This window comes from Mustela putorius, unplaced genomic scaffold (genome assembly GCF_011764305.1).
Source record: "Mustela putorius furo isolate JIRA1106 unplaced genomic scaffold, ASM1176430v1.1 tig00003850_pilon_pilon_pilon, whole genome shotgun sequence".
Lineage (NCBI taxonomy): Eukaryota > Metazoa > Chordata > Mammalia > Carnivora > Mustelidae > Mustela > Mustela putorius.
Window position 1 is genome coordinate 18,816,619 of NW_025422002.1, and position 17,111 is coordinate 18,833,729.

Sequence of the window (17,111 nt, forward strand, 5' to 3'; positions counted from 1 at the left end):
GGAAAAGAAAAAAGTATGGACAGTGATAGAGAAGCAAGAAGAAACATGACATGTGTGGGTATCTACATGTAGTTCTCTTTGGCTAGAGTCTAGAGCATAAAGAGTAATGGCAAGAAATGAAACCAGAAAGATAGGCAGAGAGCGGATGAGGGCATCTCTTAGGGTGTGCTGGTTACTTGTGCTTTATCCTCTAGGCAATGAAGAATTGTGTATTTTGAGCAGGTGAGTGACATGATCAAATTTACCTATTGGAAAGATAATTGGCAGGGGAATGGACATGGATTAAAGAAAAAGGGAGGGTTGGAAGTAGGGAAGCCTCTTTGTTTCTTGCAGGCTTCATCAAAGATTGCAGAAAGTAACCAACTTCCTCTTACCAGTCTGACATTTTCCCACCAAGTCTGCTAAAGCTCACTGGGCCTATACATTGTCTGATTTCTATGCAAAAATTTCTGTACCAAAATTGGTTAAAATAGTTTAACCAGCTAATGACTGTGTATACACGAATTGGTGATTTCAGTGCTTTGGTGAGTGCTGTGAAGTGTGTAAACCTGGTGATTCACAGACCTGTACCCCTGGGGATAAAAATATATGTTTATAAAAAATAAAAAATTAAAAAAAAGAATTGCTGATTTCTCTATTTTTAAGAATTTTATTTTATTTTTTAAAAGATTTATTTATTTGAGAGAGGAAGAGAGAAAGAGAGCACAAGCAGGGAGAAGGAGCAGAGGGAGAGGGAGAAGCAGACTCCCCACTAAGCAGGGATCCCAATGTGGGACTCCGTCCTAGAACCCTGGGATTATGACCTGAGCCAAAGACGGACACTTAATCTGACTGAGCCACCCAGGCATTTTTTTCCTTTCAAGAAATTTAGAATACATATTTTAAGGCAGTTCTGTATTTCTGTTTTTGTTTTTTGTTTTAAGTAAACTCTGTGCCTAATATGAGTCTCAAGCTCACAACCCTAAGATCAAGTTGCATGCTCTATGACTGAGCCAGCCAGGTGCCCTAAGAATTGCTAATTTTTTTTTAAATTAATTTATTTATTTTCAGAAAAACAGTACTCATTTTTTCACCACACCCAGAGCTTCATGCAATCCGTGCCCTCCATAGTACCCACCACCCGGTACCCCAACCTCCCACCCCTCCACCACTTCAAACCCCTCAGATTGATTTTCGGACTCCATAGTCTCCCATGGTTCTCCTACCCTTCCAATTTCTCCCAACTCAGTTCTCCTCTCTAACACCCCTTGTCCTCCATGCTATTTGTTATGCTCCACAAATAAGTGAGACCATATGATAATTGACTCTCTCTGCTTGACTTATTTCACTCAGCATAATCTCTTCCAGTCCCGTCCACGTTGCTACAAAAGTTGGGTATTCGTCCTTTCTGATGGAGGCATAATACTCCATAATGTATATGGACCACATCTTCCTTATCCATTCATCTGTTGAAGGACATCTCGGTTCTTTCCATAGTTTGGCAACCGTGGCCATTGCTGCTATAAACATTGGGGTACAGATGGCCCTTCTTTTCACTACATCTGTATCGTTGGGGTAAATACCCAGGAGTGCAATGGCAGGGTCATAGGGAACTTCTATTTTTAATTTCTTGAGGAATCTCCACACTGTTCTCCAAAGAGGCTGCACCAACTTGCATTCCCACCAACATTGGAAGAGGGTTCCCCTTTCTCCACATCCTCTCCAACACATGTTGTTTCCTGTTTTGTTAATTTTGGCCATTCTAACTGGTGTAAGGTGATATCCCAATGTAGTTTTAATTTGAATCTCCCTGAGGGCTAGTGACGATGAACATTTTTTCATGTGTCTGGTAGCCATTTGTATGTCTTCATTGGAGAAGTGTCTGTTCATATCTTCTGCCCATTTTTTGATATGATTGTCTGTTTTGTGTGTGTTGAGTTTGAGGAGTTCATTATAGATCCTGGATATCAACCTTTTGTCTGTACTGTCATTTGCAAATATCTTCTCCCATTCCGTGGGTTGCCTCTTTGTTTTGTTGACTGTTTCCTTTGCTGTGCAGAAGCTTTTGATTTTGATGAAGTCCCAAAAGTTTATTTTCGCTTTAGTTTCCTTTGCCTTTGGAGACATATCTTGAAAGAAGTTGCTGTGGCTGATATCGAAGAGATTACTGCCTATGTTCTCCTCTAGGATTTTGATGGATTCCTGTCTCACATTGAGGTCTTTTATCCATTTTGAGTCTCTTACCGGTGTAAGAGAATGGTCGAGTTTCATTCTTCTACTTATAGCTGTCCAGTTTTCGCAGTGCCATTTATTGAAGAGACTGTCTTTTTTCCACTGTATTTTTTTTCCTGTTTTGTCGAAGATTAATTGCCCATAGAGTTGAGGGTCCATATCTGGGCTCTCTATTCTGTTCACTGGTCTATGTGTCTGTTTTTATGCTAGTACCATGCTGTCTCGGTGATCATAGCTTTGTAAAAAAGCTTGATATCAGGTAACGTGATGCCCCCAGTTTTACTTTTGTTTTTCAACATTTCCTTAGCGATTCGGGGTCTTTTCTAATTCCATACAAATTTTTGGATTATTTAGTCCAGCTCTTTGAAGAATACCGGTGGAATTTTGATCGGAATGGCATTAAAAGTATGGATTGCTCTAGGCAGTATAGACATTTTAACCATGTTTATTCTTCCATGATCGAAGAGCATGGAATGGTCTTCCATCTTTTTGTGTCTTCTTCCATTTCTTTCATGAGTGTTCTGTAGTTCCTCAAGTACAGATCCTTTACCTCTTTTGTTAGGTTTATTCCCAGGTATCTTATGGTTCTTGGTGCTATAGTAAATGGAATTGATTCTCTAATTTCCCTTTCTGTATTTTCATTGTTAGTGTATAAGAAAGCCACTGATTTCTGTATATTGACTTTGTATCCTGCCACGTTGCTGAATTGCTGTATGAGTTCTAGTAGTTTGGGGGTGGAGTCTTTTGGATTTTCCATATAAAGAATCATGTCATCTGAGAGGAGAGAGAGTTTGACTTCTTCATTGCCAATTTGAATACCTTTTATTTCTCTTTGTTGTTTGATTGCTGTTGCTAGGACTTCTTATACTATGTAGAACAAGAGTGGTGAAAGTGGGCATCCTTGTCGTGTTCCTGATCTCAACGGGAAGGCTGCAAGCTTTTTCCCATGGAGGATGATATTTGCTGTTGGTCTTTCATAGATTTGATGAGGTTCAGGAATGTTCCCTCTATCCCTATACTTTGAAGCGTTTTAATCAGGAACGGATGCTGGATTTTGTCAAATGCTTTTTCTGCATCAACGAGAGGACCATGTGGTTCTTCTCTCTTCTCATATTAATTTGTTCTATCATATTGATTGATTTGCGAATGTTGAACCATCCTTGTAGCCCAGGGATGAATCCCACCTGATCATGGTGGATAATCTTTTTAATGTGCTATTGAATTCTGTTGGCTAGGATCTTGTTGAGAATCTTAGCATCCATATTCATCAGTGATATTGGTCTGAAATTCTCCTTTTCGGTAGGGTCTTTGCCTCGTTTGGGGAGCAGGGTAATGCTGGCTTCATAGAAAGAGTCTGGAAGTTTTCCTTCTGCTTCAGTTTTTTGAAAGAGCTTCAGGAGAATATGTGTTCTTTCTTCTTTGAAAGTTTGGTAGAATTCCCCAGAGAATCCGTCAGGTCCTGGGCTCTTGTTTTTTGGGAGGTTTTTTTTTTTTTAAAGATTTTATTTATTTATTTGACAGAGAGAAATTACAAGTACACTGAGAGGCAGGCAGAGAGAGAGAGAGAAGGAAGCAGGCTCCCTGCTGAGCAGAGAGCCCGATGCGGGACTCGATCCCAGGACCCTGAGATCATGACCTGAGCTGAAGGCAGTGGCTTAACCCACTGAGCCACCCAGGCGCCCTTTGGGAGGTTTTTGATCACTGCTTCAATCTCGTTATTAGATATCGGTCTGTTCAGGTTGTCGATTTCTTCCTGGTTCAATTTTGGTAGTTTATAGTTTTCCAGGAATGCATCCATTTCATCTAGGTTGCTGAGCTTATTGGCATATAACTGTTGATAATAACTTCTGATGATTGTTTCTACTTCCTTGGTGTTCGTTGTGATCTCTCCCTTTTCATTCATAATTTTATGAATTTGGGCTTTCTCTGTTTTCTTTTGGATTAGTGTGGCCAATGGTTTATCGATCTTATTGATTCTTTTAAAAAACCAGCTTCTAGTTTCATTGATACGTTCTACTGTATCTCTGGTTTCTACCTCATTGATCTCAGCTCTAATCTTGATGATTTCCCTTCTTATGTGTGGAGTTGGTTTGATTTGTTGTCGATTCTCCAGTTCTTTAAGGTGTAGAGACAGCTGGTGTATTCTGGATTTTTCAATTTTTTTGAGGGAGGCATGGATGGCTATGTATTTCCCCCTTAGGACCACCTTTGCTATATCCCATAGGTTTTGGACAGAAGTGTCTTCATTCTCATTGGTTTCCATGAATTGTTTCAGTTCTTCTTTGATCTCCTGGTTGATCCAAGCATTCTTAAGCAAGGTGGCCTTTAGCTTCCAGGTGTTTGAGTTCCTTCTGAACTTTTCCTTGTGAGTGAGCTCCAGTTTCAAAGCATTGTGATCTGAGAATATGCAGGGAATAATCTCAGTCTTTTGGTATCGGTTGAGTCCTGATTTGTGACCCAGTTTGTGGTCTATTCTGGAGAAGGTTCCGTGTGCACTTGAGAAGAATGAGTATTCTGTTGTTTTAGGGTGTAATGTTCTGTATATATCTATGAGATCCATCTGGTCCAATGTGTCATTCAATGCTCTTATTTCTTTATTGATTTTCTGCTTCAATGATCTATTTCTGAGAGAGGCGTGTTAAGATCTCCCTACGATTAGTGTATTCATATCAATATGACTCTTTATCTTGATTAACAGTTTTCTTATGTAATTGGCTGCTCCCATATTGGGGGCATTGATATTTACAATTGTTAGATCATCTTGGTGGATAGTCCATTTAAGGATTATGTCCTTAGTTTAGTCTTTAATTTAAAATCTAACTTACCTGATATGAGAATCACTACCCCAGCCTTCTTTTGAGGCCCATTGGCATGAAAGATGCTTCTCCATACCTTCACTTTCAGTCTGGGTGTATCTTTAGGTTCAAAATGGGTCTCTTGTAGACATCATATGGATGGGTCCTGTCGTTTTATCCAGTCTGCAACCCTGTGCCATTTTATGGGCACATTTAGGCCTTTCACATTGTGGGTGATTATTGATAGATACGTTTTTATTGACATCGAGTTACCTTTGAAGTCTTTGTTTCTGTAGATTGTCTCTATATTTCTGTTCAATGCTATTCTTGGGCTTTTTCTTCCTTTAAAGAAGACCCCTTAATATTTCCTGCAGTATCGGCTTGGTGGTTGCATAGTCTTTTAAACCTTGCCGGTCCTCGAAACCCTTTTTCTCTCCATCCATTTTGAATGTCAGTCTTGCTGGATAAAGTATTCTTGGCTGCATGTTCTTCTCACTCAGTGCCCTGAATATATCTTGCCAGCCCTTTCTGGCTTGCCAGGTGTCTGTGGACAGGTTGGATGTTATTCTGATAGGGTTTCCTTTGTATGTAAGGATCTTCTTTGTCCTAGCTGCTTTCAACAGGTTCTGCCTACAATTATAATTCTTTATTCTTATATTAGGTGTCTTGAGGACTTTCAATAATCTGTAATCTTGGGGGGAAACCTTTCGGTCTCTAGAACATGAACGCTGGTTCCATTCATGAGATTTGGAAAATTTTCATGAAGAACTTGTTCCACTATATCTTCTAGACTTCTTTCTTTCTCCTCCCTTTCCAGGATTCCAATAATTCTGACGTTGGAATGCTTCGTGGCATCTTTTGTTTCCCTGATTCTGTTTTTGTGGTTTCTAAGCTGTTTGTTCTAGGCTTCCTCCTGATCCTTTCTCTCTATCTGTTTGTCTTCCAGATCACTAATTCTATCTTCTGTCTCAGTTACCCTAGCTTTGAGAGAGTTTAGATTAGAATGGAACTCATTGAGAGCATTGTGAACCTCCTCCCTGGTAGCTTACGCTCCGCTCTAACATTGTGAACATCCTGTCTGGTCACTTTCAGTTAGGCCCTAGTCAATTCCATTTGGTCATCCATGGCTTTCTCCAACCTAGCTATTGCCTGGATCATTGTTAGCCTAAATTCTCTTTCCTACATATTGTCTATGTTGATAGCTGTTAGCTCTGTTGCAGAAGGTCCATCCTCTGTATTTTTCTTCTGTTGGGCATTCCTCCTCCTAGTCATTTTGGTGGGAGATGACTGAACAGATGTAGCTGGATGTATCAACCGTGGTGCAGTCAAGGTGCACCCTGGAACACTTCTGAGCAATCAGGATTCCCCATCCAAACGAGAGACAAAAGAAAAGAAAAAGAAAAAGAAAAGAAAACAAAAAAGAGAGAGAAAGACAGGAAAGAAAGGGAAGATGAAAGAGAAGGTTCAGCCCAGATGGGCCCCAAGGTAAGATTTATGAAGTAGACAAACAAAAAGACACAAAAAGACTGATACAAGTATATGACAAGAGAAAAAAAAATATGCAAATAAAGGAAGAACCTCGTCCAAAAGAATCCCAAGTGTAAGATTTATATGCTATCAGGACAAACACAAAAACACAGAAACAATGGTGGAAGAAGAAGATGAGAGAGTTCTTATAAATTCTCAGTGTGTGTGAGGAAGGTTGTTTTGATTCTTCCTGGATGTATCTTGATATCTTTGTTAAAGGACTCAAATTTCCTAAGATAAAGGGGATTAAAAATTGGTTTCCCTATAGGGGTAGTATTGATTGGGGAAAGGGGATTACTTTGAAGTTTAACTCTATATGAATATTAGAGGATAAAAATAAAAAGGAATAAACTAGACTAAACTAAAATTTTTAAAAAAGGAATTCAAAAACTAAAAATGCAAAAGAAAAACATAGGTGTATACATTAAAAAGTTCAGGTTAGAAGGGTATTATGGAATTTGATGTACTGTACACCTAGCTCGTTGTGATGGTAAATAGGTTAAAAAAAATTACCTATGTGTAAAAAAAAAAAAAATGTTCTGGAATAGGGGGAACGAGTCAACAATACAAGTTTTCCTATGAAGTAGTGGTGGTTCTCTTGTAGTCCTTTTTTTCTCTCTCTTTTTTTTTTTTTTTTCTTTCTTGGTTTGTTTTCTGGGGGAGGGGCCTGCACGTGGGTTGTCAGTCAATGATGTTTCCTGAGTTAAGTCCTCCCACCCCCCTCAAGGGGGTGGGCTCTGAGGAAACGTGTTTTTCAGGCTTTTGTTCTCTGGCGGTTTTTATGCTTGTTCACTTTTTTTTCTCTCACCTTGACTGCCTTTGATGGTTTTTGTAGTTTTAGAGGAAAACAAACTGCACCCTGATCTTCCTCTCAGAGAGAAGCCTCCTTCTGGGTGCAGAGCCTAAATAAGTTCCCCCTTGGCTGCTGCAGGATCCAAGTTGCAGACCCTGGGGGTGCAGGATCTTTTGCTTGTACCCAAAGCCAAGGCAGTGGCGGCTGTCTGGGAGCTCCCGACCGCCAGAGAGGTTCCAAGCAGGGGTCGCACACTGAGATTTTGCCACTGGCCCGGGCTGGGAGTGCCTGGTCTTGCTGGGTCTAAGAGTGCCCGGCTTGCGCGCACCTCTTTCAGAGGTGGCTATGGGTCGTGCCCGCGTCTCAGGCACTGAGAACGGGGCACAGGTCCGAGAGCACCAAGCTAGGCTCTCTCACCAGGTTGCGCACCTCTGTCAGGGGAGAGTTTGCGGCTCGCGGCTTAGGCTTTGAAACAATGGCGCGGGTCAAAGAGCGCCGGCCAGGCCTTTGTAACTCTCTCAGGGGAGCATGAGGGGCGTGCGCGCGCGTATCTCAGGCTTTGTAGCAGGGCTTGCGCGTTCTGCCAACCTGTGTGGCTCCCATCCCCTCACAGGAGCTAGAACCCACGCATTCTCGGGTGCGCTGGCGGCTTAGGGACCAAGACCTGGTTTCTCCGCTGCACTCTCTCTGCCTCAGCACCGGGGAGGCTGTCCTGGGACTGGGGACTTAAGCCCCTGTCCCTAGCCTCCCCGATTCCCACAACCCCCCCCCCCAATCCTTTGCTCTTTGAGAGTGCTTTCAACTAGTCTCAAGTTAATGCTGGTCCCCAGACGCAGGGCACTCTTGCTTGTATTGGGGTATTACTTTCCAACCAGTCGCCTCTGGTGGCTCCCTCCCCCTTTTGTTTATCTAACGATCACAGTCTGCCGCCATTCCCATTTTGCTTTATCTGCCCACTGGCATCTTCTGCCCCTGTAGAGATCCAGACGTGTATAATTCTGATCTCAGGCTGATTTCATGGGCGAATGGAGTTCTTTGGTAGGTAATCAGCTCACTTTGGGGTACTGCCTAAAAAGGCGCCTCCTCCTACTCCCCCACCATCTTGTCCCCCATCCCCGAATTGCTAATTTTTAACCATTTTTCATCTCAATTAACCACTTGCAGCACTTCTGATGAAATTCTTGAACCTAGGTGAGGTTTGGTGGGGTGAGGTTCAGAGCCGACGGTTAAAGAAAGAATTCTTAAGACGTCTCTGGTGCAAAAAGGTGGTTTATTAGAGCATGGGGACAGGACCCGTGGGCAGGCAGAGATGCGGCTGCCCCGGGTTGTGAGGAGTGGCTGGTTATATACACAGGAGTTGGGTAGGTGAGGACAAAGGGGTGTTCAGAAGGGCTATTGGGGTAAAGAAGACTGTCAGGATATTGAAGGCCTGGTTACTATCAAGCCAAGGCCACTTTCCCTCTAATGAGGCACTAACATAAAGACAATTGGGAGTCTCCTGGTGGAATGTTACATTCCTGCTATCAAACGTCCTTGTTAGTGAGATTTAGGTTTTAAAAGAAATTTAACTTTATTTACTTTTCCTTCTACCTCCGTCTCCTTCGGTTTTTTATGGAGGGGAGGGTGACGTTAGGGCTTGAGGAACTGAGTTATGTATCTTTGGAAATTGGGCTATTGATAAGGCAACTTCATTGTTGTAAATCTCAAGGACATTTGTAAACCAAGAGAGACTCCTTCCTTGCAGAACTGTGATCTCTGCAAGTTAACTATTTGTTCTTCTTTTAGGGCAGTCAGGGGTGCCTGTGGAATGTCACACATATTACCAAGGGGAGTGGGTGGAGAGGGGGTGCAAGGCACCAGCCCCTGCTCCATCCTCAGCCAGCCTCCTGCTCCCTCATCACTTCCACTTCTTAAAAGCATTTCTACTTCTTTAAAACACTTCTACTTGCTTAAAGAGAACTTTCCTGAAACCAGCATCTGGCTTAAACTGTGAAGCCACTCCATCCAATCACTGTGAATGAGGAAACTGGAATACCAATATTGCCTATCCCTATAGTCAGATGAGGCAGTGTGATTGGCAGTCTTGCTGAATCCTGGAGAAAGGGACATCCTGGAGAAACTGGCCTAAGAATGTAGTTCAAGTTGACATTTACTAGGTTTTTTCTATCCTCACCCTCTCATAAATTAAATTTATAATGGAATAAAATAGCTGTTTCTTTCCTGTGTGTTTTCTTTCTATTTGTCTAGAAGAACAGTGTTGTTATCCACTAATAGAAGATAATACCACTATTATTCACATTATTTACTTACTAGATAATTTGGGGAACAAATACATAATTTCTCCTTATATTTGAATGGTGGAAGTAAGTTGCCAAAACATTTCAAAAAGATTAATTTCTCATTTTACCATATTCGAGAATGTGGAGTAGAAAGGGACTGGCAGTTCACTAGTTCAGCCACATCATTTTATAGATGCATTATGTTTTTAAAATGTCTCAATTTTTTTTTCTGTTCTGTATTTCTCTATGTATATTTTAAGATTTCATTTATTTGAAATCTTAATGAAATCTTGTTAGAGAACAAGCAGGGGAATGGAGAAGGACAAGCAGACTCCATCCTGAGTGCAAAGCCCATTGTGGGGCTCAATCTCATGACCCTGAGATCACGAGCTGAGCTGAAATCAAGAGTCAGATGCTTAACCAACTGAGCCACCCAGGCAGCCCCCTTCCTTTTTGTATTTAATTGAATCTAACTCAGTCCTGGTGTTTTCCATTTCTCAATTTTAAAAGGAATAGTGGGTATAGATAAATTCTAAGCATTAAGTTGCTTTTTAGTGATTTTTTCCCTATAGGTTACTTGCTTTCAAGTAATTAAAAAATGTTTGTGCACTTGACTCTTCAAAAATTAAAGATTATTTTAGGGTCCTAAAGTATATTTTCTCTCCATTAGAGTTTCCACCATCCTAGCAGGAAGAAAATAAAGAGACAGTCCTTTTTAAGCCAAATGAGTCTCCCTGTTCCATTCATCTTCCTGAGCTTCATGGTCTGAACAACCTACACATGATCCCATGTTCTCTCTCTGGTTCTTCCTTACATCTGTTTACTCAATATCATTTATATTTTAACATCTGTTCCATGATGACAGAGAGCTTAGAATGTCTGAGTGAGTTTTGTATTAAAACACAATCTTGTCAGTGTAGTATTCTGCTTTGTGCTTTCGTTTAATGAAAAGTATCTTCTTTTTGTATTCATATAAAAATGTACCCTACTGGCTTGTTTTAAAGTCATTTGAAGATCTTGTTCTCACTAACACAGGGACCTGGTAACATTTGCATTTTTAATTCCTTTTACCAGAATGGGAGACCATGACTGAGAATGAGGAGGTGACACCAAAGCCAAGCATTTCTCAAAGAGCTGATTCTCAGAAAGGAACATCCAAAAGACTTCAGGGAGGCGTTCCTCAGAACCTTGATTTTGAGGAAGCTTGTGAATGGCAAGTTTTGGCAAGTCATTGGGGAACTAAAACAGGGGAAATAGATACCCTAAAGAAAGTTTCTGTCTGTGAAAGAGATAAGAAGAAAAGGACTCTACCAGAAATGCAAGGCCAGAAGTGGAAGGAATTTGGAGAAAGCTTGACTTCAGGTTCTGCTCTTTCTGAAAGTTTAATAGGTACTGAAGGAAAGAAGTTTTATAAATGTGATATATGTTGTAAACATTTCAGTAAAATCTCCCATCTTATAAACCATCGGAGAATCCACACTGGTGAAAAACCTCATAAATGTAAGGAGTGTGGAAAAGGCTTTATTCAGCGTTCAAGCCTTCTAATGCATTTACGGAACCATTCTGGGGAGAAACCTTATAAGTGTAATGAATGTGGGAAAGCCTTCTCTCAGAGTGCTTACCTTCTAAACCATCAGAGAATCCACACTGGGGAGAAGCCTTATAAATGCAAGGAGTGTGGAAAGGGCTTCTATAGGCATTCAGGCCTTATTATACATCTAAGGCGCCATTCTGGGGAGAGACCTTATAAATGTAATGAATGTGGGAAAGTTTTCTCTCAGAATGCTTACCTCATTGACCATCAGAGGCTCCACAAAGGGGAAGAACCTTATAAATGTAACAAGTGTCAGAAAGCTTTTATTCTGAAGAAGAGCCTCATTCTGCACCAGAGAATCCACTCTGGGGAAAAACCCTATAAATGTGATGAATGTGGAAAAACCTTTGCTCAGACCACTTACCTTGTTGACCATCAGCGGCTCCACAGTGCAGAGAACCCATACAAGTGTAAAGAATGTGGAAAAGTTTTCATTCGAAGCAAAAGCCTCCTCTTACACCAGAGAGTTCACACAGAAAAGAAGACTTTTGGTTGCAAAAAATGTGGGAAAAATTTCAATTCAAAATCAAACCTCATTGACCATAAGAGGATGCATAGCAGAGAGAAGCCATATAAATGTACTGAATGTGGGAAAGCCTTCACTCAGAGTGCTTACCTTTTTGACCATCAGAGACTCCACAATGGAGAGAAACCTTATGAATGTAATGAGTGTGGGAAAGTTTTCATTCTAAAGAAGAGCCTCATTTTACATCAGAGGTTCCATACTGGAGAGAATCTCTATGAATGTAAAGACTGTGGGAAGGTCTTTGGTTCTAACAGAAACCTGATTGACCATGAGAGACTACACAATGGGGAAAAGCCCTATGAATGTCGAGAGTGTGGGAAGACTTTTATCATGAGCAAAAGCTTCATGGTCCATCAGAAACTACATACACAGGAGAAATCCTACAAATGTGAGGATTGTGGGAAGGCTTTTAGTTATAATTCAAGCCTGCTAGTACATCGGAGAATCCACACTGGAGAAAAGCCCTTTGAATGCAGTGAATGCGGAAGAGCTTTCAGTTCTAACAGAAACCTCATTGAACATAAGAGAATCCACAGTGGTGAAAAACCTTATGAGTGTAATGAGTGTGGTAAATGCTTCATTTTGAAGAAAAGCCTCATTGGACATCAGCGGATTCATACAAGGGAAAAATCTTATAAATGCAGTGACTGTGGGAAAGTCTTCAGTTACCGTTCAAACCTTATAGCGCATCAGAGAATCCACACTGGTGAGAAGCCCTATGCATGTAATGAGTGTGGGAAAGGCTTTACTTACAACAGAAACCTTATTGAACATCAGAGAATTCACAGTGGGGAAAAAACCTATGAATGTCATATATGTAGAAAAGTTCTTACCTCTAGTAGAAATCTTATGGTACATCAAAGAATCCATACTGGAGAGAAGCCTTATAAATGTAATGAGTGTGGAAAAGACTTCAGTCAGAATAAAAACCTTGTTGTACATCAGAGGATGCACACTGGGGAAAAACCATATGAATGTGAGAAGTGTAGAAAATCTTTTACTTCTAAGAGGAATTTAGTTGGCCACCAGAGAATCCATACAGGGGAGAAACCATATGGGTGTAATGATTGTAGTAAAGTTTTTAGGCAGAGAAAAAACCTTACTGTACATCAGAAAATTCATACAGATGGAAAACTTTGTGAATGTGATGAGTCTGAAAAAGAATTCTCTCAGACTTCAAACCTTCCTCTTCAACAAGAAATCCACACTGTGAAGGAATTCTCTTGGTTCCAAAATGCCAATGAGTCAAAGAGAGATCCAGAAACTCTAATGTCATTTGTAAAATAGGATAGAATCCCTGCCTACTTAAGTAACTGTTAGACAAATGCCAGTATATGGTCCTTGCAAGGAAAAAATTCATGATTGACCCTTTTATAGACAAGTAGTTTTCATGTGAAAGAAAGCTAATCTAGACTTTCAAGACTATAAAAAACATAAACCAAATTCTAGTTAAAGAATGCTATGTCTTAGACCATTTGTTATGACTCTGGAAAGGGACCTTAGAGCACTTGAAGACTGAAGAAGCTCATGAGATGTAATTATGTAGTTGTAAATGATAACAAAAATATCTTTGTATTAAAAAGTGGACATTGTTTCTGAAACGGTGTATATTGTACATTTTAAAAATAGCATCACTGCTACAAAAAGTCTCTGTTGACTGTATGATCAAGGCATGTCAGACATGGAGTTGAGTGGGCAAGAGTCTGCAGATTGAGGACAACTTAAGAGTATTAGATTTGGAATTAGAAGACTGAGGTTTAGGTCCTGGTTCTTTCTCTTACTAGCTATGTAATGTTGTTAAGTCAGCCTCTAGGCCTCAGTATCTCTGTCAGTCAAATGTTGACCTACCTCAGTGGGTTTGAGGATTAAGTGAAAAGCTGTTTGTGAACAAACTTTGTGAAATAATTTAGTTGTCGATGAAGTTGAGTAAAAGAGGTATGGTCAAAATCTAGAACATGGCACAATGTAATGTTTGCTCATCATGTCAATATTAGGGCTCTGGGAACTTCAAAAATATTCATATTTATAGTAAGAGGAAGTATGGTAAATAGCCAACTTTATATTTAGTAGTCTAAGAAGACTTTTTAAAAAATAGTTTTCAGAATTTTGATGGGATTAATGGATAATATGCCTATTGTGTTTTGATGGTGAAATACTGGCTTTTATGGAAAAACATTATTATGTCCATCTGTTAACACTGATGCCAAGGAATACTATTTTTCAACCTTCAAATTTGAAACCTGGCAGATATAGAATGTCAAAATGGAAGGACAGTCTTATGTTGCTTTCTTTGTTTATAGGGAAAAATCCTCAACTCCAACCCCTGAGTTAATGATTTCTGCCATTTCATTCTCAATTCTAATGTACATTTCACCATTGCTGACATATGAAAGCTTGTTACTCAAAGATTCTGTTCCAGTACTCAACTTACTACGTAAGTTTCACACAGAATCAATTCCTTAAAGCTCTGATTAAATCAATTGAGAATCCACCCTCTGGTCAGGCCCATTACTGCCTGTGAACAAATCATTCATTCAGTCTTTTCTCTTTTGTACATTTGTAGATTTAATTCACCTTATATTCTTGAGTAGCTAGTTTTATATTGTAATTCTCAAAACTCCCAGTTCTGTAGCTGGACTATAAATACCTTAATATCCACATTGTGTTTCTAATAGTTGCATTCAGCTGATGTGTTGATAAATGTTACCAATTCAGCCCGAGTTCCTTGAGGGCTTCCTTGAAGCATTCCGTAATGAATGCTTCTTCATTAGACTGAAAGGTAAACAAGAGTGAAAAATGGAAGGGCCCAAAGATTTAAAGTCTTAAAACCTAGGTAAAAGTGAGCTTCTGCTACTTTCCTTGGGCAAATGTGTTTATTATTTGGAGCCTTGATTTCCTCATCTGTATAACAGGGAGTAGAATACCTACCTCACAAGGTTCTTATGAGGTAATGTATATGGAGATGCTTTGTATCTCTGCTACAAAAGAATCACTACAGATTATGTAATTACAAAGGGAAAGATGTACTCTTAACAGAGAAACTGGCATTCACCTCTTACCCATCACTAAGATCAAGACCACCTACATTATGTGCCTCTTCATGTGATGGAATAAGCCAAAAGTGTAACCTGAATTTATTAAGCTTCTTAGACCTAATTGCTAGTTAACAGGAAATATAGGAAGCAGACAAACAAGATAAATGACACAAGAAACAAATTTAGAACAGGGTATATTGTATAAGAAAACTGCACTGATTCTTCAAAAATATGATGAAAAAGGAAGAGGTGATAATTGTTGAAGCTGGATGAATATTGGGAGTTCATTGTACTGATCTCTGCTTTTACATATGTATTAAAATTTCCAGAATGAAAGGTATGAGAAGTGGGGGTGAGAGGTTATTTTTTAAAAGATGTTAAAGAACTATAAGACGCTAAGTGCCAGAGATAGACTCACACAAATGCTCAATTGATTTTTGACAAAGGTACAATAGTAATTCGGTAGAAGAGGGATATCTTTTCCCACAAAGGCTGCTGGTGGAATTTGATATCTGTAGACCTATATCATCCATCCATTTATCCATCCATAGTCAGGATCTAGGAGTAATCAAAGAACTCTTAGACTGACATCAAAGGCAGGCGCCATAAAAGGAAAAATGATAAGTTGGACCTCATCACAATTAAAATAATTTGCTCTGAAAAAAATTTTTTAAGAGTGATAAGATGTTACAGATTTGGGGAAATATTTGTAAATCATATATATCCAACAGGACTTGTATCTAGACTATATAAAGAAATCTCAGAACTCAACAATGATAGATTCATTCAATTAAAAAATGGGCAAAATACATGTAAAAACATTTCTCCAAAATCATTAGCCAGTAGAGAAATACAAGTTAAAAATGACTGCACCCCAACAGAATAGCTTTAAAAAAAGAAATACATAGCGTTATTAAATCTTGGCAAGGACACAGAGAAACGGGGTCTTGTTTGTTGCTGAGGATGTTAGATGATACACTCTGGAAAACAGTTTGGCAGTTGCTTGCAAAACCGAACATGCACTATGATATGACCCAGTTTGTGTACTCCTGAGCATTGACCCCCCAGAGAAATGAAAACTTAACTCAGATGTAACACATGTACATCACTGTTCATAGCAGTTTTATTTCTAATAGTCAAAATCTGTAAGTAACACAAATACTTCAACAAGGGGCCAAAACTTCCTTTTTTGGGAGATTTTATTTATTTGTAAATAAATAAATAAAATAAGAGACACAGCGAGAGAGGGAGCACAAGCAGGGGAGTGGGAGTGGGATTAACCAGGCTTCCAGCTGAGCAGGCGGCTGGATTCGAGGCTCCATCCCAGGACCCCCAGATCATGACCTGAGCTGAAGGCAGCCACTTAATTGAGCCACCCAGGCGCCCCTTCAGAACAGTATTCTATTTATACCATGAATACTTACTACTCTGTAATAAAATGGAATGACCCATTGCTGCAATGACAAGTGAATTTAAAGAAAATTATGCTGAGTTTGGAAAAAAAAAATCCAATCTCTAAAGGTTGTATTCTGTATGATTCTATTTATATAATATAAAATGACAAAACTATATAGAGGTAAAAGATTAGTGGTTGCCAGAGGCTGGGGATGGTGGGAGGGAATAGGAGGGAGAGAGAGGGGTAGCACTTGGGAAGGTCTTTGTAATGTTGGAACAGTAGTGTATCTTGATTGTGGTAGTGGTTACACAAATACACGTGGTAAAATGATGTAGAAGTCTACACAAACATTGTACCGGTGTCAATTTCCTGATTTTATATTAATAATTACTTAAGTTGTACTTGTTGAGGGAAACTGGGGGAAGGGTATTATCTTTCTAACTTCCTGGGTGTCTTTGAAAGGTAAAACAAGACTTTTTAAAAAAGCCATAACCAAATGCACTGTGTGAAACCGATTTGAAAGCAAAATGATGAAATACACATTTTAGGATAGTTGGGGAGATTTGAATATGATTGGATATTAGATGATATTAGGAAATTGTTAATTTTCTTACCATTATGTAATGGTGGTGGTATAAGGTTTGGAGAATAATATTATTAAAGGATGCATTTTGGTGTTTGGAATGAAGTGGTTTGATGCTTACAACTTTCAAAATATTTTTCTGTATATATATATAGAGAGAAGGAAAACGTAGCCACATCTTGAGTCCAGATACAGGATACAGGTATTCGTGGTACCATTCTTTCAACTTTTCTGTACCGTTTGTATTTCAAAATAAAACGTTTGAGGCAAAATTATCAGAGTTTTCTAGAGACAAATGCTTTCTGGCTTCATGCTCCTGCGTATGCGCCTCGCGTAAGCACTGCCGAGTGGGGATGTACCCTTCGCTGAAGC

The 17,111-nt window shown here is 39.6% G+C and overlaps 1 protein-coding gene across 4 annotated transcripts in view; it reads left to right on the plus strand.

Moving 5' to 3' along the window:
- Positions 1-17,014, plus strand: part of LOC101679280 (zinc finger protein 197) — a 32,511-nt gene extending 15,497 nt beyond the window's left edge. For all 4 annotated transcript variants that reach the window (XM_045063414.1, XM_013050482.2, XM_045063413.1 and 1 more), the window contains one exon: positions 10,680-17,014. In XM_045063414.1, the coding sequence (XP_044919349.1) occupies positions 10,680-13,012 (2,333 nt within the window). In that variant the 3' untranslated portion in view covers positions 13,013-17,014. The remainder of the gene's footprint in view (positions 1-10,679) is intronic.
- The last annotated feature ends 97 nt before the right edge of the window (positions 17,015-17,111 follow it).